This window comes from Natrix helvetica, assembly GCF_964273705.1.
Source record: "Natrix helvetica genome assembly, chromosome: 6".
Taxonomy (NCBI): Eukaryota; Metazoa; Chordata; class Lepidosauria; order Squamata; family Natricidae; genus Natrix; species Natrix helvetica.
In genome coordinates this window covers 43573661-43598264 of record NC_138553.1, presented here as the reverse complement: position 1 = coordinate 43598264, position 24604 = coordinate 43573661, and the positions used below count along the sequence as shown (strand labels likewise).

Below are 24604 nucleotides of genomic sequence, written 5' to 3'. Positions count from 1 at the left end.
ATACCCACTGCAATCATGATACGTCCAGCTGTCCATCTCATGATGAGAAAATATTGCATAAAATTAAAAAAAACACAACAATAGCAAGCTTATTTGTAATTGTATTTCTTGACAGCTTCTTTTTCTATCTTATCTGAAGGCTTCTTAGACTATTCCCCTAAGCTGCTGTTCCTTATGGGTTGTATTGTCTCCCACAAATTCCATTACTTCACAGCTATATAATTGTGAAGCTACAGTATATAATTGTTATGTGTATATAAAAAGGATATGTATACTGGCGCAAACATATAGTAAATAAAATGCTTTCATTTAAACAGCTTAACACCTTAATTGCAGAAGATTCATAAAGTAAGACCTCCCACAAATGATTGTTTATCCAAGTAAATGTAAAATACAAATTTGACCACAGAGGTATCATATTTGAAAATTGAAACCACAGTGGTTTGGAATCCTGGCAGTCATAATTCTAAGAGACCTCAAAGACATCAAAATAAGAATCTTAACTAGCCGGCTGCTTTGTTGGCAGGATCAATAATATTCAATCTATGCAACAGAGATAAAAACAGAGATAAATATATAGAGACTGATATATAAATAAAAGCTCTCTTACTATGTGATGACTTTCCAACTACCCACATACTGAAAGAAAAACACACATTTATGGGTTAGACAGAAACTGATTACAGAGTTGTCAGCAAAATCCTAAAATATAGATACACTAACATTTTGACCTGTAGACATAGTGGTAACAACTTGAGATTCATATGGATCTGATTAATTCATTAGTTTAGTATGTATTACTTTAAATATACAGTGCATTTAGTTTGTGGAACTAGAAGTCATTTTTTTCAATGTAGTTGATAGATGAATGCTAAAATCCACTGGATCAGCAGCTTTGTGAAGTTTGTCATGTTAACAGCTAGCAAGTTTAATAAATGAAGTAGTCATGAAATGGAAACAATCTTGAAAATATTATATATGTATTATGCTTTGAGTGCCAAATACTATGTGCTCAGCCATACTAGTAGGGCTAGAGTAATGTCATAAATTAAGTCTACCTTTCATTACTGTGCGAGCAACAGTGGTGGGTGTTATTGTTTTTACAACATTCTTGCTTCAAAAGCAAGCAATTGTTTCACTCTGCCTACATCCCTGGTTTAAGAATTTGAGGGTAGAATGAAAAGTGAGGCCTCCAATGTATAAATTGCCAACAGATGGCAGTACTGATGTGCTAGAAACTCTGTCATGGTATTCATCTTTTTTTCTCCACTTCAATTGGCAAGGACGTTTCTGTGAGAAAAAAAGTTGTCTTGTTATTATTTATGAAATGAAAGCCTATATGACCACTTGTCAATTCACTTTAATCAGCATATTATAATTGAATTTTTAAAAGCTGAAATAGTATTTCCAATTCAAATCCAACATCAGATACAAATTGTGTATGACACTGGCTATGTTGACATAAATAATGTGTGATATTGAGTAAAAAAAAATGTAAAGTTGATGAATGGGCCCTCTGCCTCTCTCCTCCCAATCTTGCCCTGCCAGGTTCTGGCAGGTCTTGGGGTTGCTCCCCACTCACATGTCACCCATTGCACACTTACTTTTTCAAGGCCTCTAAATGCCATGTTAGGGAAGGAGGACAAGCTAATTATCACTGGGCTATGTGGCCGCTTCCTGGAAGTGGCCATCAGTGGTGCACTCACAATTCCTTGCCGAAATGGTGGCTACTTTCAGGAGGCTGCTGTAGGGACCAGGATGAACTGTTTCATGCTGCTTCCCTAATGTGATCTGTGCAGTTTCTGATTTAAAGTTATGATTTTCAGTAACATTCTGCCAATGAATTTGTTTTCTACTTCTCTTTAAGTATTTCTCTTTAAGTTTCAAGGATGTTTAATTATTATAAGGATCTTTATATCAGTCTTTTAATCTTTTCCTTACTTCTACAAATACATCAAACAACAACACATATTAGTACTATTATAAATAAATAGGAATTACAGTACTAGGTTACAGGATGAAATCCTTATTAAATATTATTTTGTTCATTTTCCATCTCCATTTTCTTTGGGACCTGAGAAAACATCTCCAGTCAACACTTCTAGGCTAATCAAGATAGATTAAAATCCTCTGCATTCTAGGTAATTTTCTTATGTTTCCAGTATTTCTAGGGCTGAAATCCTAAATAGACTTAGGAAATTTCACTGAATATTGTAAAACATCCATATAGAGAAAGGGGCAGGCTGAAGTGAGTGTAATAGCTCAAGCTACAACCCCCCATCCTTTAAGGCCATTGTAGGTCTCCTACAAGAGTGACATTGTCGCTCTTTTATTGCAACTCTGATAGAACAAATTATTACTTCTGTATGTAATTCTGAGAAATATGGTTTTCATTGGTTTTTTTTTCTCTGTGGTAATCTTAATAGCTAAACACAAACATTGATGACTAAAATTTACAGGAAAATTTGTTTTATTATCCTACCTACCAGCAATTGGTAACATTATTAGATGATTTCTAGTGTTTATCTGTCATATATTACATGAATGGGATTACAAGGTTGATACTTTTTGAAGAAATAAAACCTGAATTCCATGAACTTAGGCCACTCAACATGAAATCAATTTATTAGATGCTTTAAAAGAAACTATTGTGCCATACCCAAATTAGGGAATTATCTTTATTTAATTTATTCTGTAAGTAGTTATAAATGACATATCATTAACAGTAAATAGAATATTCAAATACTTATAAAACTAGAATTAATGAGGCAACCACTTAAGGAAATTAGGAACATTTTGCTAGCCTCAAGGATATTAAATAAAAAACGTACATTTATTTAGAGTTTAACATTTTAAACAAGCCCTCTATGCTTTAATTATTTAGAAGAAATAATACTAGGTTAGGTATTATATTCAAATGCTCTGTAAAATAAAACAGGCAGCAGTTTAAAATAGTTAAAATTACACACTGCATACTTAATAATATTTAGTCGCAGTATTAAGTGTTTAATGATGAGTTTATGCAGGAATCAAATAAGTCCTTTGCTATGTTTCTCTATTGTTGAAAATCCTGTGTAGATGAAGATAAGGAAATTAGTTTTCCTCTCCATTCATGTACCTTGGCTTTGGCTTTAGAGTAATTAAAGATGAAAAGAGCAATTAGTCCCTATTTTACAACAATGTATAATACCTTTCAACTTCACCCATCTGTAAATTTGCAAAGCATATCTGATAGATACAGATAGATAGACAGACAGGCAGACAGACATGTATATGGGTGGGAGTGGCCAAGACGATGTTGGCCCCAATTCTTTGCCCCAATGGATGATCTACAAAAAGAAGATATAAAAAAGGAAATTTATTATTTTGTGCACTTACTACTTAAATAAGATTAAAATAAGTACACAAAACAATAAAAGAGCTACTTACAGAAGGTAAGTAGCTACTACTTACTACTTGTATTTCAAAGGGAATACAATACATATTTAATTTTACACATGTTAGCAGCTGCTGGAATTGTGTTTGCACAACAGTGGAAAAACAAAGAAATGAAAATGAATAAATATTAGAATGTGCAGGAATGAATAAATTGACAATTAAAATCAAGAAGGCTTTGAATACTTTTTCACGTGGGATTTGTTTTATCAATTGCTAACTAACAGAAACAGCAATTAGAAATCTAAAAGTATGAAAGAAAACACCAATTATGTAAGGAAAGGTCACTAAAATGTATAAGGAAATATTATTAGTACTTGATCATTATTAATGTGTAGATAACTGCGGGACACTACACACCCACACACACAAACTATGACAGTGCCAGGAAAACACCAAAAATCAACAATCTCCCCCCAAAAGACTGCAGATGAAACCAGTTTTCCCCCCTAACCCGAAGGACAGGAAAGACAAAGCCACTGGAATAAAAACCATCAAGGCATTGTGGGAAATTATAAGGGACAGTGCCAGGAAGCTCACAGAACCAGCAACCATCTCACAATTACCTAAACAACCAGGTATCACACAGAAACACACAAAATCTGGCAAAGCTGCCTTGCACCAACCTGGCCTGCCCATAGAAAAGAAGCCACTTTGAGACACATAAACCATGCACCAACCTGTACACTTAAAAGCAACATATTGCATCACAAATAAAACATTTGCAAAAAGGAATAACATTTCTTGTAATAAACACTCTATAAACAATAAATAAATAAAAATTCCCTAAAAATAATTTTAAAAAAAGATATTCTACACATAATAAATTAAAATAAAACCATTAAAATATTCTATACACAATAAATAAAATTTGAGATTGTGGAGATGTAATTCTAAGGCTAGTCATTGTGGAAGGTCCTGGTGAGGAGATCATGATGACCACGAGGCAGGAGGCATATAAATTTAATAAATTTAATAAATGAAGAAATAAATGCCCTGTGGTCTCGATGGCTTGCTTGCAGATATTTTATTGTTTTATTGGTGTGATATACCTAGCTGGGTCATGAAATGTCTGCAAGAAAACCACCAAGCTCAGGGAACACCAAGGACCCCACTGTCATCTCCCTCCCCCCCCACCCCTCTTCCTCCTCTCAATATATCCCACTCTTTCTAGCACTGATGATGCTACTTAGTTTGTTAATGAAATGTCTGTAAGAAAACCACCAAGCTCAAAAAGCAGCAAGGATCCCACTTTCCCCCACCTCCTTTCTCGTTCTCTTTCTCCTTGTTGTTCTTTCTCCCCCCCACTCCCTGGCAAGGCCACAAAAGGTCACCGGACTCGCTTATAGTGCAGGGCCATGGCAGCCCCCCCGCCCCATGCTTAGTTGCAGCTTACTTAACTCCTCGGAGTTGGTAGGCAGCAATAGAGCGCCAAACAGGAAAAAAAGGTAAATGGGTTTAGATAGGGTTCTTAGAGATGGGTGGGGCGATTGGTGAGGTAGCAATCAGTGAGCGGTGGGCGGGGCTAGGATAGTGCAGACGGGTGGGGGGAGCGAGCAATGGAGCAATGGAGTGGCTTCTGGACGGGCAGGGAAAGCGAGCGAGTGAGTGACAGGGGCGGGGCAGGAAATTACTTTCGGGTCCATTGACCAACTGGTCCGCCCGAACCGGTGCGGACCGGCAGAAACCCATCACTGCTACCTATCTACCTACCTACCTACCTACCTACCTACCTACCTACCTACCTATCTATATCTATAATCTATCTGAAGGTAGGAGCTTTTGGAAAAGCCAGTTGCTGGTAAAATTCTCTCTGTGGGCAGGAAGGATGAATCTGGTAGTCGATAGACGAAAGAGTAGTAGTGACAACTTAGAGAACATAGGTTCATGTGCCTACAGGGTACTGCTCATAAGAGAACCTAAAAACTTACAGGATGCTATTCTATCCTAGGAACTGAAATAACATTCATCTTTTAGCTTGCTTGTACTTCTGCATATGGAAGGAAGGCCATTTTAGCTTTTGGCAGTAGAAAATATGAATATGAAAGTATGAAAGAAAAGAAATAGTCTGAGGCAAAGTGAAAATATTTTTCTTTGTCACTCCTCAGGAAGTATGCCTCTTAAGTTATAGAATCCCTTAAATTAAAATCCCAAACAGGTAAGGATTTCTACCAAATCTGATATTAAGGTTCTACAGATATGGAACAACTCAGAATGTGAAAAACAATCAGTCCTAGAGAGAGAAAGTAAGTCTTCAAACTTTTAGTGATGTTAAATATCCTTAGATTATTAAAATGAGTCTTGAGATGAAGCTAAATTAAAATATTAAGATATACCCATACCTTAATTCTTTCTATGTGTAGAAAGAATTATTTATTTATAATATCTTTATTACCTATGAAGCTATAAATATGATTTCATTGAATAGTTGGAAAGGAGATATGATAGATAGATAGATAGATAGATAGATAGATAGATAGATAGATAGATGATAGGTAGATAGATAGATAGATAGATAGATAGATAGATAGATAGATAATTACAAATGATAAAATAACATTTTTGTTTTTACGTTGAGGAAGCTATCTACCTTTTTAGTTTACTAGCCTATGGAATTAGCACTGCATGCTGTTTTAATCTAATTAAGCAATTTATTTAGTGCATTAACCTAGTCTAAAAATAATTTGTAGTGTTTACAATCAATATTTTCTTTCCTTATGGTGTTTATTTCCTGAATTTCAGGTTGAAAATAGATTATTTTATTGCAAAGTAAGCTGTACCTCAGCCACCCTGAACACAGTTATTTTAGTCCCCTTCTCCAATGCATAGCAATCCCCTTGCTGCTTAGCTTTAATTCCCCATGGAAGCATTTTCTGTTCCCAAAAGAATATAGAAAATCATTCCTTACCTCTTAACATTGAAATTAAATGTCAGTTTTTGCTGATGTGAAATATGATCACATGAAAGTGACTGATTTATATATATTGTTTTTCATGGAACAGGTTTTTGTGGTTTGCCTTGTTTTTGATTGAGTTACTGTCAAGTAAATAAGCAAATTAATGTTGAATCAAGCTGTCTTGCCATTCTCTTTCTGCTTTCTGTGTTCTTCACTCGTTTCCTACTGTGGCACTGTTACTTTGGAAAAAATACCAAAGTTTAAATAGTTCTTTAGCCATGTCCTATGAATTTTTTTATGACATTTTCCAAGTTTTTGCCTTTTTGTTTAATGCTAAATATCTAGACTATAGCACTACTTTGTTTGCTATTTGTAATAGAAACAGAATTTGCAAATCCTAGGCATTAAGTCAAAGCAATCTGGATAAAGCTCAGCTCGGCAGAATTTTTCTGCTTTCCACTTCAGTCCTTGCCTGCCTGCCTGCCTGCTCCTTCTGTATATTTCAGCCAAATTTCAATCAACTCTCTAGTGGTTTTTAAAAAAAATTTTAGAAGAGTGAAATTTTCAGCTTGAGGCTTTTTTTTAAACCAGCATTCTGACATAGTGCGATTAAAAAAGAAGTTGAACAAAGAATGAATTATCTATTAATATCACATCCTTGGTTGTTTAATATATCAAACAAAATCATGTCACTTGTCACTTTCATCACTTTTCAATTAGCTTTATAACATTCTTGTCAATGCTAGTCCAGCACCTGTTTTCATCTTTAACTTTCTATCTCACTGTTTACCAGCATGAGATGTGCTTACAATAAATAATGATCAATTCCTTGACTAAGAATATTTCCACAGCAGTAAGAGTTGGATTATTTTGGATGACTGGTTTATTTTATAACAGTATGATCACTTTGGCAGTGGAACCAAGTGCTTAGAAAGGTGGTGAATGTACTCAAAGTTAGTTTGCTCAGTGTGCTACAGTGGAGTTTGGATAGCCTTCTGATGCTTTAAGTTGGATTCCTACACTGAGCACAGAATGGATTTGATAGTCTAAATAGCTTCTTGTGACTCAATTAATGTATTAAATAGTTGGAGAATGATCTGCAGAGTATGATAATGAAGATTCATAGCTACCTGCTGCTGGGCAAAGTCATACTGATTCTTTGCCATTTCTAAAATATGCACAATCTTTAGCCTTAAAATGCTATATATAACATTCTCAATGATCTGAAAAAGTCATGGTCTATTGGTGCTCTTGCATGAGTATCTTTTAAAATATTTTAATCTTCACTTTATATAAACAATAGAGTTCTGCACTGAAGAGTCCTTTGACCATAAAAGCAGGTAGAGAATTCTGCAGTGATTTCAAAAGTGTTTTAAAGCAATTACAATATCTGAGAGGATGTTTCTCTATAAGCTAAAGTAGTACAAAGAACTCATTACATCGTAATTTGTATTTTAGAAACTCTGTCTATTAACATTACATTTGATTCTTTAATTTGCTTTCTAGTCATGTTCTATTCATGTTCTGCATTAACTCATCAGTTGGTGGTAAGTTTGTGCTTTTTATGCATATTCAACAACATTCTTTAATTCAATTTCTCTGTTTCTTCTCATGCAGTCTGACAGCCAGATATACAACTCAGTCTAATCACAGTGGAATTGCAACCAGTCAAAAAAAGCTTTCTAGGTCAGTTAACATCTCTAATTTATTGCTTGCTAGTGATGCTTAATAGAGTCACTGCCCACTGGCATTTTTATTCTCTGACCCACAATAGATACTAAGGTATTTCATTATAATATTTCAGATGTAGGTTTTACAGGATGTTCTGTTGGTTAGTGGAAAACTGGCCATGACTACAGTAAAGAATCTGCAGAAGGATAGTTGTAGTAGAGATATCCTTATGATGCAGCTTAGCAATGTAACATAAATATTTCAAAGGACTTGTTCAGTGTCTATTGGCAATTTAGATTCAAAAGCTCTGAATTCAATTTAAATTGAAGGTTGAATTTGTTTAACCTAAGACACCTTGGTCTTTATGTTCTTCAGAAGTGTTGAATCACTGCAGTATGAGTATTAGCTGGAAATAATAGCTATTTAGACTAGAATCAATTTTCCAGATAAAGAATAAGCTCCTCTCATTGAAAGGTGTCCAAGTGCAAATTGTATAGCTACATGTCTAGGACGCGATAATTTAATTCCATGTACCAAACAAGGTTTAGATTTTGCATCCTAACTGGCTACATCCAAGTGTAGGATTTAGAATTTTAAATTGTACTCTACGCCTTTGGAGGGAAAACAGTTGGGAAAAGGCTTGAAATATATATATAGTTTAGCTGTGCAAGAACCTTGTTTGCAACTGATGGTTGCTTGTTAGTCTCATTTCTAGGCTTGTCTATTCTGTTCACAGTGGTTGGGTTTTCATATTTTCACATTGCATTAATTCAGATAATTGTTTTTTCTTTTACTTTGGTTTGTTGAATAAACTATGTATGTTCAATTTTGCACCTACTACCAAGCCAAAATGGTAGGTTCATACATTATAACCACTAAAAAAATAGATTTAGTTGACTACTAGAGTTCTCATCCAACTCAACAACTCCCCACCCCACCCCATCTATTTTCATTTATCGGCCTAGCCTGAAAGAAGAGAAACTGAATTGTGTACTAGTACTTTATTCTGGAATACTACAAAAGAAGCCAGCCCTGTGTATAATAGAACAGTCTGTGGGCTTGGAAATAGAAATGCACAACTGTCTTCTAAATTTGTTTTCCATTATCATTTTTCACATAAAGGAAGAGTCATTAGAAAAGACTCTGGCCTTGCACTAAAGCACACATTCTACAAGTAAAACAGATTGAGATCCTGAAGTGTCCAAGATGGAATAAGAAATACTCCTTGATTCTAGAATCCCTGTCAATCTGTGTAGATAGGGTACATTGTTGTATATTAAAAGTGTACTTGAATAAAAACAATTTGTGCTTTTCCAGTGCATATCAAAGACACTTAAAAAGGTTTTAATAAAAATGAAGTATTTAGAGGCAAGCATAATTTCTGTGAAAGAGGCTAGAAGCAAAACCTATTTTCAGTGGAAATCGCACATCTCTTAATAGCCTGGATGTCAATGTATAACCCTGTCACTCTGCCAGGTTTTGTGGCTTTCTTACTTAGAATTACTACTTTCAGTTCATTTATTTCCTAAAGGAAGACACCTGGTTCCTCCTTTTGTGTTCAGTCTGGGTTGATTATGTGTATTCCTTGAAAAACAGTTCATTACTGGCTATCAGTTGGGTAGTCTATGATTAAGTCATTCTGTCCGAATTGCTAAGATAACACGAAATGAGCTATACCAGAGTGCAATTGTTGGGCACCTGTGGTCATAGGTTTTCAGTCTCATTTCTTACGGACTCTCTTGTCTCATTCACAATTTGTTCTGTCTGGAAATTAATAGTTGTTGTTTGTCCAACAGTAAATTTATAAGGGTGTTTTGTAAACTCCTAATCAAAAGTATGTTTTTTGTAAATTATTGTTGCTTTAAACTTTGCATTTCCTTAGTTGCTTAAAATGATTCTATGGGTGGAATATCTGTACATGGACTTAATATATTTATTTATTCAATTTATATGTGTGAATATTTTATATTTTATATATTTTATATTTCACATGGATTTTAACATAGTCAAATATAATTAACTTTGCAGTTGGATATTTTTTTCATGGGTTGTAAAATTACTGTATCTAAAAAAAAATAATCTAGAAATGAAACAATCTGCTCTTCTTGTAGCATACACAAAAATAACTCAGGATGATTGTCAGAGCATATTCTCCTGAAAGCTGAACACTGAGACATAAAACTGCAGTTTATAGCATAGTAATCAAATATGAAATGGAAATATTAATAAGCAGTTGCAAATTCAAGACCATTTTTTTATAATGTATAATTTCTACGTAGAAAAATGTCAGGGTTTTCTGAAGCGATATAGTTAAAAGGCAGACACGGTGAAATATTAAAGTATGTTTTTTTCTATTTATGCTGTGTTATCTTTCAGTTATTGCTAATAGTGATAGGGTTTTTTATTTTGTTTTTTAACAAAAAGTATCTGACTTCAATATTACTAAAATTCCATCAATGCTGCAAAATCTCTACATTTACAGGTATGTCTATGGACATAATTTGAAGTTGTCTAAAAAAAAATATTACTAAACCAGGCCATGTTATACATTATACATAGCATAAGTGAGTTTGTAGACAGTGGCATTTTTATTAACTTTACTAACCAGGAAGTTTCAGATGGTGGCAGCAAACACCAACAAATGCAATATTTGACTGGAACTGTGGTGGATGGTTCATTTTAATACAGCAATTTTTATTGCCAGACAAAAGCTTTTCAACCACAGAAATCAATAATCTCATCATCAAATAAAACAGGATAAAGAGCACAGAGTATTATGGTGCCTTAAACCTTACATATTTATTATTTTTCAATGCCACAAGTATCTTTGTTGTTTTTGCCATCGTAGCTACCCTGCTGTCATATCTGTATTTATATAAGAAATGGTTTACACAGTCTATTCCTCAAATTAATGCTCCACTAAGATAGACTTTTATTCTTTTAGAAAAAAAAATGGAAAAAATTGAATGGCATATGAAGCATCCAGGGACTCATTTGTGCACTGTGAATGGAAAATGCAAAGGGTCCTTATGTGTTTGTGATCCTGTACAGCATCTATCCTCCATTTGTGCCTTTTGAGACTGATAACTCCATGGCAGTGGCTAACTAACCTTGAAGCACATGAATGTTTGTTGTTGTTAATGAGGTCTATGAATTTATTTATGAATTCCATGTTACCTTTCACATGTTTGCAACTGCAACACATTTATTTCTGACTGTACTGTTCTAGGCTTCCTGGGCCTTCAAGGGTGCCAGCTGCAGGCAGCAGTACCAAAGTCCAGGGAGCTTCCAATTTAAATCGAAGAAGTCAGAGCTTTAATAGCATTGACAAAAACAAACCTCCACAATATGCAAATGGAAATGAAAAAGGTGAGTGCTTAATAGACATTGTCTTACTGAACCAGAAGTAGATGAATCCACAATTCCTGACATTGCCCTGGCCTTGAACTTTGTAGAACTTTAAATTAGCATACATAAAGCCACCTGGGCTGTTTCAAATACAGTACCCAGAAAACTCATTTTTTGAAATTAGGACCCAGAGTCATCATAAGATGTTGAAGTAATGTCTCAATTCTATCTGAAGAAAACTGCATCATAAGGGCACATGATTTTTATTCTGGTTGTCCGATACCAGTACTGTATATATGAAAATATTCTTCAGAATTAGATATTAGATGTCAAAATTGGATAAGATCATAACAGTTATATGGTATTTTATTCATATATTATTCATTCACATATTCAATATATTTAGGAAAGACATACCTTTTTTAAATTCTAAAAACAGTGTGTATAACATTACATTCAAGATGTTATTCTTGATCTTAACCAAAAGTCAAAAAGTGATTATTCTAAAATATAAAGTAACATCCATAGATTTCAAGGTTATCTTCAATATTTTTGCTGATCAGAAGCAACCTTATCTGAATAAATATAACATGCCCTCAGTTTATGGCAATGGAAAATCAGAGTCAAAACTTGATTGTTTATGAGTCTAAATAAATGCTTCTTGACTTGTCAATCAAGCAACCATTTTTTCGTGAAAATATCCTATTTATCCTATATAAATAAATATATAAAATGATATTTTTTGTGAAAATATCCTGTTTAAAAATGAGAAATATATTGCTATGCTATGCTATGGTATGCTATGCTATGCATGGCATGGCATGGCATAGCATAGCATAGCATAGCATAGCATAGCATAGCGTGTGTGTGTGTGTGTGTGTGTGTATGCAGAAATCAATGGGAAAACATTAGCTGATATGCAAAAACTGATACGTATTACCTTCTGGTAAATTCTATATCTTTCACACAATTACTTATAGAATTATAAATAAAAGCATGCTAATTAATAATCTTAATTTTCAAGTTAAAGGAACATAAATTTTAAACATACATTTTTAAAACAGCACTTACTGTGCTTACCACAAGGTGGGAGTAGATGTCTTCAAATAATAACATTATCTCGGAGAATTCTTCTTGGCTGGAAAATAACTATTATTGTTTCACAATTGTCACTTGCTTGGAAGGTATGCATTTTTGCAGATGGGTTTTCTAATCTCTCTCTCTCTGTCTCTCTCTCTCTCTGTGTATGTATGTATGTATGTATATATGTGTGTGGTACATACATATATATGTGTGGTATTTGTGCTGATAAATAAATAAAGCACAAATACCACACACACACACACACACACACACACACACACACACACACACACACACACACACACACACACACACACACACACACACACACACACACACACACACACACACACACACACACACACACACATATATATATATATATATATATATATATATATATATATATATATATATATAATCAGCACAAATACCACACAAATATAAAAAGGCAACATTAAAAATATGGTTTTCTGCCTGGATGGTCTCCTGCAGTGAGCCAATAGACAGAAAGGGGGAGTAGTGAGTTCCCTCCCATATTTGAGCATACCAGGGGTTGTAACACAAATATATATATATATTTGTCAGTTAATCAGTTAATCAGTTTATAGTTTAAAATGAATCAAGTACAACATAATGATCAGAGGAAAATTAATTTGCACAATTGTCCATAATTGATTACTTATTTGTTTTTGTGTCTTTAACACAATCCTTAAAATAATTATATTATTTGAATATTTTATGTTGTATTTTATATCATTTGTGATGAATGCAGCTTAACCTCATAGCAACAGATTTTTTAAAAGAATATTAGCATTAGGAAAAATCAGTCTCATAATAGCAAGTCTCTCCTATATTGCAGAGATAGATTTGCAGTAGTTTCCCAAACCATTTGCAGGAGGAAAGACTAGCTCTGTTGTGAAATTCAATTATAGCAACAAATAGAGGAATTTTGGATGTGTTTCAATCTAACCTTATTGGGCTTTGAAAAAGTACCCTTGGTACCGAAATCAACCAGAGACTTGATTTGGAATTTTAAAGGATTTTGAATCTTGACCTAGGAATGGAAATTAGTTCTTGAAGCTAGAACTAATTGTCATAAAATATGGTTATGTGAATAATAACACATAAATAAAAATAAATATCAAATATACCATTATAAATTTATTCACAACAAAAAGGGTTTTTATCTAAAAAAAATTTTTACTACTTTTAAATAGCACCAATAGTTAAAGTAATACACAGGTAGTTCTCATTTAGTGGCCACAATTGGAACCAGCAAGTCAGTTATTACATGAAGCAGTCACTACATGAAATTGTGGCTGTTCTTGTGAACTTACTTCCCGTTTCCTTTGCTTTAGAGACCTGCAAAGATCATAAATGCAAGAACTGTATGCAAAGTTATCGTTTTATCATTATTGTAACTGCAAATGGTCACTATACAAACCCTTCACTAAATGACGACTACATGTAGAAGACCAAACAATGTATTAAGTATAATGTGTAGCTCAGTGTCCATTCAGCATTACTTTGTTATATTGAACATGATATATTCGAGTCTCATTTGCCATTTTGTTTGGAAATTGCAGTAATTGAAATCTCACCTATCTGGAGAATGTCAAATTGGAAAAGGCTGCTGGATAGAACTTTCCAAGATCTCAGCTTCTGGTTCAGATAGTGTAAATTGAAATTAAAACTTTCTCAATGCAATCATGTGCTTTTCTATTCTGATCTAAGTCATTGGCACAAATCCTTGTACTGAATATTTGTAACACTTTCCTGGCAAATAATGACCATATACCACATAAATTGAATGTGTGGAGATGTAGAACAAATCAAATTCCATGTAATATCATTATTTCCATTATTTCCTCTTCTGAATAAATGTTAATTTCATTTTTTTTTAAATTATACATGTCAAATGAACATGTTATATATTCATGAGCATTATGTTATTCCTTCTACTACTGGGAATGGAATTGGATTAGCAGTAGAGAACAATATATATTAAAAATACATTAAAAATATACTTTAACAATATATATTAAATTACATTAAAACTGTAAAATATACACACTCCAAGCCCTTCAAACAACACTTATTATGTTGACTAAAATGATTGGTTTTTAAGTAACAAACTAAACCATGCTCATACAGAAACATATTGCTCAATCTTTAAATTTAATTGAGAAATAGTAAATTCAAAATCAGAACTTGACCAAATTGTTTTTAATATGCCTTTTTTTAATGGTAATTGTTTTTGCTGTTATTTTTAGTTCTAGCCATCTCTTGTCAGATTGCTTTAATCATCTTTATATTAAACTGTTTCTGGCTTTGACTGCTGATGCAGCTGGATGGAAAATTTCTACAGTGACCTTTACAACAGTTTCCCAAATTTGGCAACTGATTGTTCATTAAGAGTACTATAGCAACATCAGTGTGTCTGATTTGGTAAACATAGGAGTGCAGGTAGATATGGCTGGCATCAGCAAAAGACCCTCTTGCTTCTCACATCCTATATGAGACGGCAACTTACAATATTAATTCTATAGATTTGTATGAATTTGGCACTAACTATTATGATTTAAGTTATCAAAAGGACCTCTGAAATACTACTATTGTTTCAGTTATTCAGTTATTTACTTGCACGGGCAGGTTTTGTTACTAGCACACTGAGTATACTTGTTTAGTGCAAAACAATTTTGCACTTCTAGTTTTTCTTATCCATGTGGATCATAGAACGAATGGTGTAATTACACGTGTTTATTTTTAAAACACATAATTGCCACTTTACTCTCCATTTATATTAGAAGTCATTCGACAACTCTGTAAATTGTATTTTCTCTCTCTTACCAACTAGAATCACCCAAAGGTCCTCACCCATCTGCAGGTATAAATGGAAATGTACAGCATCCCACCACCACTGGGCAGCAGCTGGTCTCTGCCATCTCCTCTCCAAGTGCCAGCAAGCCTTGGCGCAGCAAATCAATGAATGTGAAACACAGTGCCACCTCTACCATGCTGTCTGTGAAGCAGCAGAGCCCTGCAACCTCACCTACACCACCTGCAGACAGACTTAAACCACCTCTTTCTGAAGCTCCCAAAACACCATCCTCTGGGCAGAAATCTATGTTAGAGAAATTCAAATTGGTTAACACACGGACTGTTTTACGTCCCCCTTTGTCATCATCAAATTCAGGCCCAGCTGACAGTGGAAAAGATGATGAAGCTTTTTTAGAGTGTGGTGAAGTGGATGGCTTCAGTGGTGGGCTCAGTACTGCTGGATCTACCACCAACAGCCCCAAAATATCCCCTAAATTAACTCCTCCGAAAGCTGGAAGCAAAAATATCAGCAATAAAAAGTCTTTGCTGCAGCCAAAGGATAAAGAAGAAAAGAGCAAAGATAAAAATAAAGTTTGCACTGAAAAGGTGATAAAGGATGAAAAGGAACAGATGCCCGAGACACCCGCCAAAAAGACCTCAAAAATTGCAAGCTTGATTCCCAAGGGGAGCAAAGCAACTTCAGCCAAGAAAGAAAGTTTAATTCCTTCATCTAGTGGTATACCAAAACCTGGTTCAAAAGTACCTACATCGAAGCAGAATAGCTCAGTAGTATCTTCAGGAAGTAAAGAGGCAGAAAAACTGAGGAATACAAAAGGAAACCACCCCCCATCTACGGCAAAATCCCAAGGGAATGAGAAAAGCTATGTTCCTTCCAGTCTCTCGGCTTCTGAAGGAAAGGAGGCCAGTACACCATTTTCTTCTCCTTCAATGGTTTCAGCCAGTGGGCAAGTCCCGGGAAGTGGTGTTGTCCAACTTCCTCAGCAGCAACAATACAGCCATCCAAATACAGCTACTGTAGCACCATTTATTTATAGGTAAGTTGGGTTTACTCACACTTTAAATTTTTAAGAAGATATTGGATAACTATTGGTCTGAAGTGGTGTAGGGTTTCCTGCCTAAGCAGGGGTTTGGTTATTCTGTTTTCTGTGTTTCTGATGATCATTCTATCAGTCTTTAATGATATATGACAGATAGACAGATAGATAGCAATGACACTTAGACTTATATACCACTTCATACTGTTTTATACCCCTCTCTAAGCGGTTTACACAGTCAGCATATTGCCCCCAACAATCTGGGTCCTCATTTTACCCACCTTGGAAGGATAGAAGGCTGAGTCAACCTTGAGCCGATTTGAACTGCTGAACTGCAGCTGGCAGTCAACTGAAGTAGCCTGCAGTACTGCATTATAACGCTGTGCCACCTCAGCTCTTTATAATACATACATACATACATACTTGAAATAGTGGGAAAATGTAAAACGGATCAGGTGGAGACATCTTCCTAACCAATTTAATCAGCACAATGGACTTGACATTTGTGTTGCTGGGTTTGTTTTTCCTGCTGGAATATTTATTAAATATGTTTATGAAAAGGCTGTCACTCCCCACCCCCCCCCCATCTCAACAATATTAAGAATAGTGTTGCATTACTTCCAATATCAGATATATTACTTGTACTGATTTCACCTTAATTATTATTTGTGATTTTACAGTAACCAAAAATTACTGTTTGCTAAATTATTTTAGCGTTTTGCCTGCATGTGGACTCCATACAATAGTTAGCCTCATTCTGTAACATCAATAGTGGAATTAAAAATGGCATAGCACTTTCTGGATAAACTTGGAGGATGTGTCTTTTAGCGGGAACCTTCTGTATTATTGAAGGCCAGTGTTGGCTTGATTTACTTTGATTTTGGTTAGAGACTTCCATCAATTTTGCAAATAATAATTCAATAATTGACATTTTCCCCCTAAGATTTGTTTTTGCTGTCATGAGAGAAAGTAACAATAGATCTACGTATGTAGCAAAAAATGGTCATTTCACAGAATAAACAACATATTCAATTTTTAAAAATCTTATAAATATGTATTTACATTTCACATACTTTCTAAAATTGTATATTGTAAAACTCTATTGTAACTGACAATTTAATATAGAATATATTTAATATAGAATATCCATTAAATAGAAAATATATCACTATGGCAATTTGCATCATTTGAAATAATGATATCAATTATGTCATTTTCATGTTACGTTAATGCTGTAAATTGGCCAAATATCAATCAACTATAAGGGACTGATGTTCCTTATTTATTATGGAGTATATTCTAACATCTTTCTGAAAAGAGGAAAAAGCTGTATATAATTAAGGTCTATTTAGGTTCCTGTTCTGTTCTTGTAATGCCGATTAGATGACTACAGTAGAACATCTTGTCAGGAAGACTTCTGACCATGCCCAAATCGGGTTCTGACCAAAAAATGCACATTTTTTTTCATGGCCAATTTTCTCTTTTGCGCCATTTTTTTGTAAGCACCAAATTTCCAAAATTAGGTTCAGGTTATGACCAAATCAGGTTGCGACCAAAGTTATGGAACAAATTATGGTCGTGACCAGATATTCTACTGTATAGGAAATCTGTCAATGGAGTTTCATTGCATTGTATCTTCTGCATTATGTTCTCCAATAAGCCAAAGACAATGAGTTTTAATCTGTAACTATCATGACCAGCATCCATTCAGCCTTAAGAAAACAAATCTTTAAAAAGACCTGGGCATTCTCTAACATCATTTAGATATAATTAAAACTGTATCTAAAGTATTGCATTTGGATTTATGCTTCCCATGTAAGTGTGGAGGAACAGGCCCTATGTCAGGATTTTTATAATTATCTCAGAATTTAAATAAATAGCATATTTGTCGTCAAGAATTAAAATCACAGGCTTTTTTCAAATTAAAGTTGGGTCACAGATTTTGACATAATTAGCAATGGTTTCATTAAGATGAAAAATAGCAGGGAAGACTCATGTTTCCTTTTAGGCTATGAAAAATGTGAGCACTTGCATTCTGCTGTCATTTTTCTTGCCATGAATTTTTCTCCTAAGGAAATGCTCTAGTACTGGGCTTCATTTTTTAATTAGAAGAAACTCAAGAAGTAGATGCATAATTTGAAAAACAATTTCCCTATATTTTTCCAGGTTTTTTTTTTTTTTTTTTTTTTTTGCTAATGCTGGATTTTGAGTTTTTCCCAGGTTATGGCTATTGAAGTTACTTCATCATACCAATTTTATGTCCTATAACTCAATTTTCCATTGTGTGCTAAAATAACATTATGCTATTATAGGTGTTCAAGCTGTGAAAATACTATTCCAGACCCCATGACATTCTTCTAAGGTGTTTCTAGGTTCTAACACTATTTTCACATATAAGGCTGAAAATTACTTTTGAGTTTCTAAACTGTTAATTTATGAAAATTAGTGATCATTGATAATTCATGTATTTGTACTTCAAATAAGCAACCAGGCTGATATAGTTTTACTGACTTAATTATCTGAAAATTCATTTAAGAAGCCACCTGTATTTAAGTATATATGTCAGCTGCTTGCATATGTCAATTAAAGAACTAGAGAGATTATTGATAGTAACCAGAATTCTTGGAATGAATTGTTACTGACTATGTTACGTAGGCATGTGAGTGGTACAAAGTCATTTCATCCCTAGGTGGAAGGCCCACAGTTCTATAAAGTTGCTGCTTTTTCCAGTAAATTGGAAAAAAAAAGTTGGACTTTTCTCCTTTGATATTTTTCCTGTGTTCTAGATTGAATTTGAAATGGAAAGAAATGTCTATTCATTAAAGGACACAGTTTGATTTTATAGATATTTATCTGCTCAGATTTATGCACATAGATCAGATTGGTGTAGCCAATGAAAAAATATATGTGCTATTTAAGTGAAATGTTGCACACTGAACTCAGAAATCAGTTCATATCGCTCAATTGTCAATGCAAGAACTGAAAAGAGGGAAGCGAGCTATGCCGTTTTGACTGATGTTTAATCATCTATTTTTTCTTACATGAATCTACTTTATCTCCTTTCAAGACCCACTATAACTTCTGTGAGATTTGATATATAGTTGACACACAAGCTCTGTAATTCTGAGCTTTCAGCAAGCTGTTCTATCCCTAAAATGGCAAATTAGAGGCACCAACATGCTAGTAAATTTAACAGTTTGTGTCACTTGCAGTCATTGCTGCGAAATTAAAGTGGCAACATGCCAAACTCTGCCCTCAAAGCTCAGCAAAACAGGCTAAATTATTTCCCTAGATATATTTTTGGTTAAAAATATTTATCTCAAATTGTATATGTTGTAAATATGTACAGATTTAACATATAGTAAATGGAAGCACAAATTTTAAAAAACAAGAAAATAATCAAGGAATGCTTTTCTTCCTAAATTCCCCGTCCTAACTTCTTAACTCATCTGTAAGTAGCTGATTTCACTTCCAATTTTCCTAATATTCTTTTGTTATATTATGTAAACTATGTTTTTATAGTTATGTACATTCATGAATGCTAAAAAATACCCACCCAATCTTATCGAAGCTTTAAAATCCCAGAAAGCTGCAACACATGTTAACAACAAGGCTTTTGGAATATGAGAGCAATTGGTAAGATACATTTGTGAGAAAGATTGTTCAAAGAATAATGGATTTTCAGAATAGAAGTATAAAGCCAGGTTCTTGCTCAATCAGTGTAGCATCATTTAGCAATGATAATCTTTACATTATGGAGGTAAATTGGGGACAGACTACAGAAGATGTCCTCAGAATATAATATGTCAAAGTAGTAACCATAGATAAAAGGATCAATGAGAATTTTGATTTGATGGAAAAGAAGTTAAAAAAGAAAATGAGAAAAGTAAAATAGAGGCAATATCTTGGGTTGTGGTATAACCAGAGTTGTGTAGACACTCATAAAAAAATCATGATATATTTTTTTTCTGCCAACTCAAGAAAGTTTGTGGTTAGTCATTCATTGGGAAATAAAGGTGAGTTTTATTGAGTGTTCAGATTTGTAACACTTAATTGGGATGCAACATTATAAAGAATAGACAATAATAACATTTAAAACTTAGATGAGCCTACAAATTGTTAAATGAAGTCATCCTTGCACAACAATATTTACTCATGCTTCAGAAGAGAAAGCAGAGGGGAGGGAAACAGCTTTGAATATATTGTCCCAAATTCGCCCAATTGTGATTTATCCCAATTGCTTAAGCTAATAAGGTATAAATGTACTTGTGCTTTTTTTTAAAAAAAAGCACTGGATTCCTAGTTAAAGACTTACCAGAAAATGACATTTATTCATTTATGACAGGATGTGTGAAACTAATAGTTTGAGGCTGTTAGCCAAGCTCATGCTTAGAGCATGATGCGAACTTTAATGTTACATCTGAACCACAAGTTTTGCTTCAGATACTGCTTGATATAATACAGGCACATGCTAAAACTAAACATGAGAGAAAATATCTGCCTGCATATTTTCTTGGAGGCTTAAAGAATAACTCAAGCATATTACATTCTACAAGCTTCTGTTTATGATTCCATTTTATTTTTTAAAAAAATATTACCATGTATATTGCTCAGAACTATGTTTTCCCATCCTTTGCAGACAGTTTTTGAAAAAGAAAAATAATAGATAGGCAACTTGGAAGTCATAAATATGGCAGAACTGACAGGTTGTTATTTTGCAAAACACATGTTTTTAACAAAGCTTTCCAAGGTGCCCTTTAGTTGGTTGGATGTTATCTTTTTAAATTGGAGACTGTAAATAGTGAAATTTCTTTTTTTGAAAATAAATGGACTTCATGTGAACAGAGGTAACATTTGTTTTGTGAATAAAATGATCAGAAAAGCTAAATTCAAATTATTTGGAATTAATATTATAAATAATGCCCAAGGAGAATGGAGGAAAAGTATTCTTGTTCTCGTAATTTTAACTTGTTCTGGGTTATTGGATAATGGTTTCATGGGGCAGTTGATACAGTTTAGCAGAGTTGTGAATCTGGGATCACAGTATTTATTGTTTAAAGATTTAATTCATACTTTAAATTTTTCGGAGAAAATTATAACCATTATATGGTTTATAATTAGCTATCTAATAAAATTATTCTAGTGACCTTACTAGCATTTTGTTAAAATACACATTTGTGTAATATTATCTAATGGCAATCCTACCGGTTAGTATAATCCTGTATAATAGGTGTGATGAAAATGTGTTCAGTGGTGACAAGCTTCAAAAGCATCTTTCACAAGAAGTGTCTTCTTGAGACATACTAAATTACACTTCCCATCAAACTGCAACTCTTGATTTTTTTCTACCATTGATAGCAGTCTACTAACCAACATATCTTAGTTCTTATTTGCAATATAGGTCTCATTTCACTATGGGTCTTAACTAGCAACATATTGCTGTGTCCTGTTTGTATTATTTTAAGTAATGTAATTCCTATAATCAATCATTTGGAACACATGCATGACTATTTGTGGTTAAGCGGCAATTTGATTTACTTATTTTCGTCTGTCTAATTTCCTATATTGAAATGAAAGATGTTAGAAACATTTTGTCTTTGACACCTTGACTGAATTAATCTAATCAAATACATCTTAGTGGTATATTGTCTCTATTTACACCATATGAATACAATATTCTATCTCATGATTAAGCGTTTAGCACTTTATCTTCTAGATCCTTACAAAGAAGTGCTAATGATATTTCTATTTTTGATTACATATACTGAATTATAAGTCATCACTGTTATGATTTTATAGATGTTACCTTCCATCTCTTTAATTCCAGAACTCATTCGGAAAATGATAGTTCTTCTATCCCATCTTCTGACTCTTGTATCAGTCCTACAAAATTGGATTTGGCATACAGTAAAACTGCCAAGCAATGTCTAGAGGAAATATCTGGTGAGTAATATATAATCATTGCTTAATAGTGATATATTTCTGAATTATTATGGCCATACCTAAATAGAAAAACTACATGGAAATAATAAAATATAAAATGAATACAATGTACTGGTAGTACTCCACTTACAATCACAATTGAGCCCAACATTTATGTTGCTAAGTGAGACATTTGTTAAATGAGTTTTGCTCTGTTTTATGACTTTCATTGCTACAGTTCTTAAGCGAATCATTGCAGGTGTTAAATTAATAACATTGTTACTAAGTGAATCTGGTTTCCCCATTGACTTTGCTTGTCAGAAGGTTGCAAAAGCTGATCACATGATTCTGGGATACTGCAACTGTCATAAACATGGATCTGTTGCCAACCATCTGAGCTTTGATTAAGTGACGTCTTTGACCCCTCTTTCAAACCAGCTGTCTTCTCTGTCCAAAATGTGGACTTTGCTGGTTTGAAAGAGGGGTCAAAGAGGATATTTATGTCAAAATTGAACAGCCCTCTCTCAATAGGGGGGGAAATCTATCTCCAATCCATCTATCTCCAATCCATCTATCTCCAATCCATCTATCTCCAATCTACAACACAGTCCTTTCAACAGTTCCAAAAAGGTTCCACACCCATTTGCATCACTCAGGTGACCCTGATGACACATATAAATCTCCAAGTGACCTTCATGACTCACTAAAAGAATGCAAATGTCCAGCTGTCTGTAAGGAGCATAAATCCTTCCATTCTCCACCATCCTGTCAGAGCTGATGAAGCTTCTTGGATGAGAAGCAAAATGTTGTCAAAGGAAAACCAGAAAATCCAGTTGCCTCTTGAAAAAGTACCTTTGGGACAACAATGACCTGGATGTCTAAGAATCACCATAGGCATTTTTCACAGTTAGATGTTTGAAACATTAATATAATTACTTTTCAACTTTATAGTAATATGTAGGATTAAAAATTCTCATAATTTCCCAAACTGTTTTTTTCCTTTTGCATTTTAGCCCATGTTTCCCTAAAAATGAGATCCAATCTTATTTTTTTTGGGGGGGGGTTCTGAATTAAACACTAGGGCTTATTTTGGGGATGTCTTATTTCTTTTGAGTGCCACTGCCACAAGATGGGAGGGTGAAGCTGCCCCATGCACATTGCACTGGCTTACTTCAGGGCCCCCACACCTAGGCCATCCATGCCCTGACACCTACCTCGCCTCATGGCCATGGCACCAGCGCATCACATGGCATCCTGCTCTGTTGCGACTGTGAGCAAGCAGAAGTGGGCCAGCAGCTATGTGGACTCCTGCTGGATGGGGCTGTCGGAGCTGCCACCATAAGGCAGTTGTTGGGGCATGGATGGCCTAAATGCAGGGGCCCTGAGGTAATCTGGTGTGGGGTGCATGGGGCAGCTCCACCTCACTTCCTCACCTCAAGGCCTCGGCAGCAGCATGTCATTTGGACTCCTGCTACGATGCAGCATTGGTGCTGGAAAAAGAAGTGGGCTGGTGGCCACGTGGGCTCCTGCACATGTTTGCTGGTGCTGCCATGACAAGTTCTTGGGGCATGGATAGCCTGGCTGTGGGGGCCCTCAGGTAAGCTGGTGTGTACACAGGGCAGCTCCACCCCCCACCTCACCTCACCTCATGTTGGCATCACCAGCAACCAGACAGAATGGGCAAGTGGCTGTTCTGCAAGCACTTAAGTAGGGCTTATTTTTGGGGGGAGGTCTTATTTTGAGTGCATGCACAGAAAACACGCTAGAGGTTATTTTTGGGATAAATCTTATTTTTGGGGAAACACAGTACAAATTATCTCCACTTCCTGGGACATTCATGTAGTATATGAAATTCTTAGTGCTCTCTGAGCTTCATGGCTTGCTTGCAGATATTTAACCTCCTAACTCAGAGTTCCCCAATATTTCCAGGTTAGGATTTTAGGAAATGGTTTTGTGGGGGATGCAGATGTGTGTGTGTGAGCACCTGTTGCTTGCATGAGTGGGACTGGGAGCACCTGTGATGCTGGTGCAAGTGCAGCTATGTGTGCACAAATGTGCACTCACATGGCCTGGTTGCAACTGGTAGTGGGCTGCAGCCCACAAATTGGGGACCTCCGGCCTAACTAATCAGATGTGAGATGTTACCTCCATATGTTGCACCTGAAGTTTGGGGAAGTAATAGCATAGTGACACAAGTGAAAACTTTCACCTAAATCAGGCAGATACATTTTCTAGAACTTAGTCTCTAGATTCTTATTTGCACAATTATAAAAAGAATTCTGCAGAAAAAAATATACAGAATTATCAAGAAATGAGAAAGTTCTATATGAACAGAGGCTAAATTATATCTGGCTTTTAGTGTTAAAAAGTC

At 34.7% G+C, this 24604-nt stretch overlaps 1 protein-coding gene across 1 annotated transcript in view; it reads left to right on the top strand.

Annotated features, from left to right (window-relative positions):
- The window catches only part of NAV3 (neuron navigator 3), a 488007-nt gene that overhangs the window by 358806 nt on the left and 104597 nt on the right, over window positions 1-24604 (top strand). Inside the window, exons 7-10 of the mRNA XM_081956875.1 lie at window positions 7949-8017; window positions 11232-11371; window positions 15294-16311; window positions 22139-22254. Coding sequence (XP_081813001.1) covers window positions 7949-8017; window positions 11232-11371; window positions 15294-16311; window positions 22139-22254 — 1343 coding nt within the window. The remainder of the gene's footprint in view (window positions 1-7948; window positions 8018-11231; window positions 11372-15293; window positions 16312-22138; window positions 22255-24604) is intronic.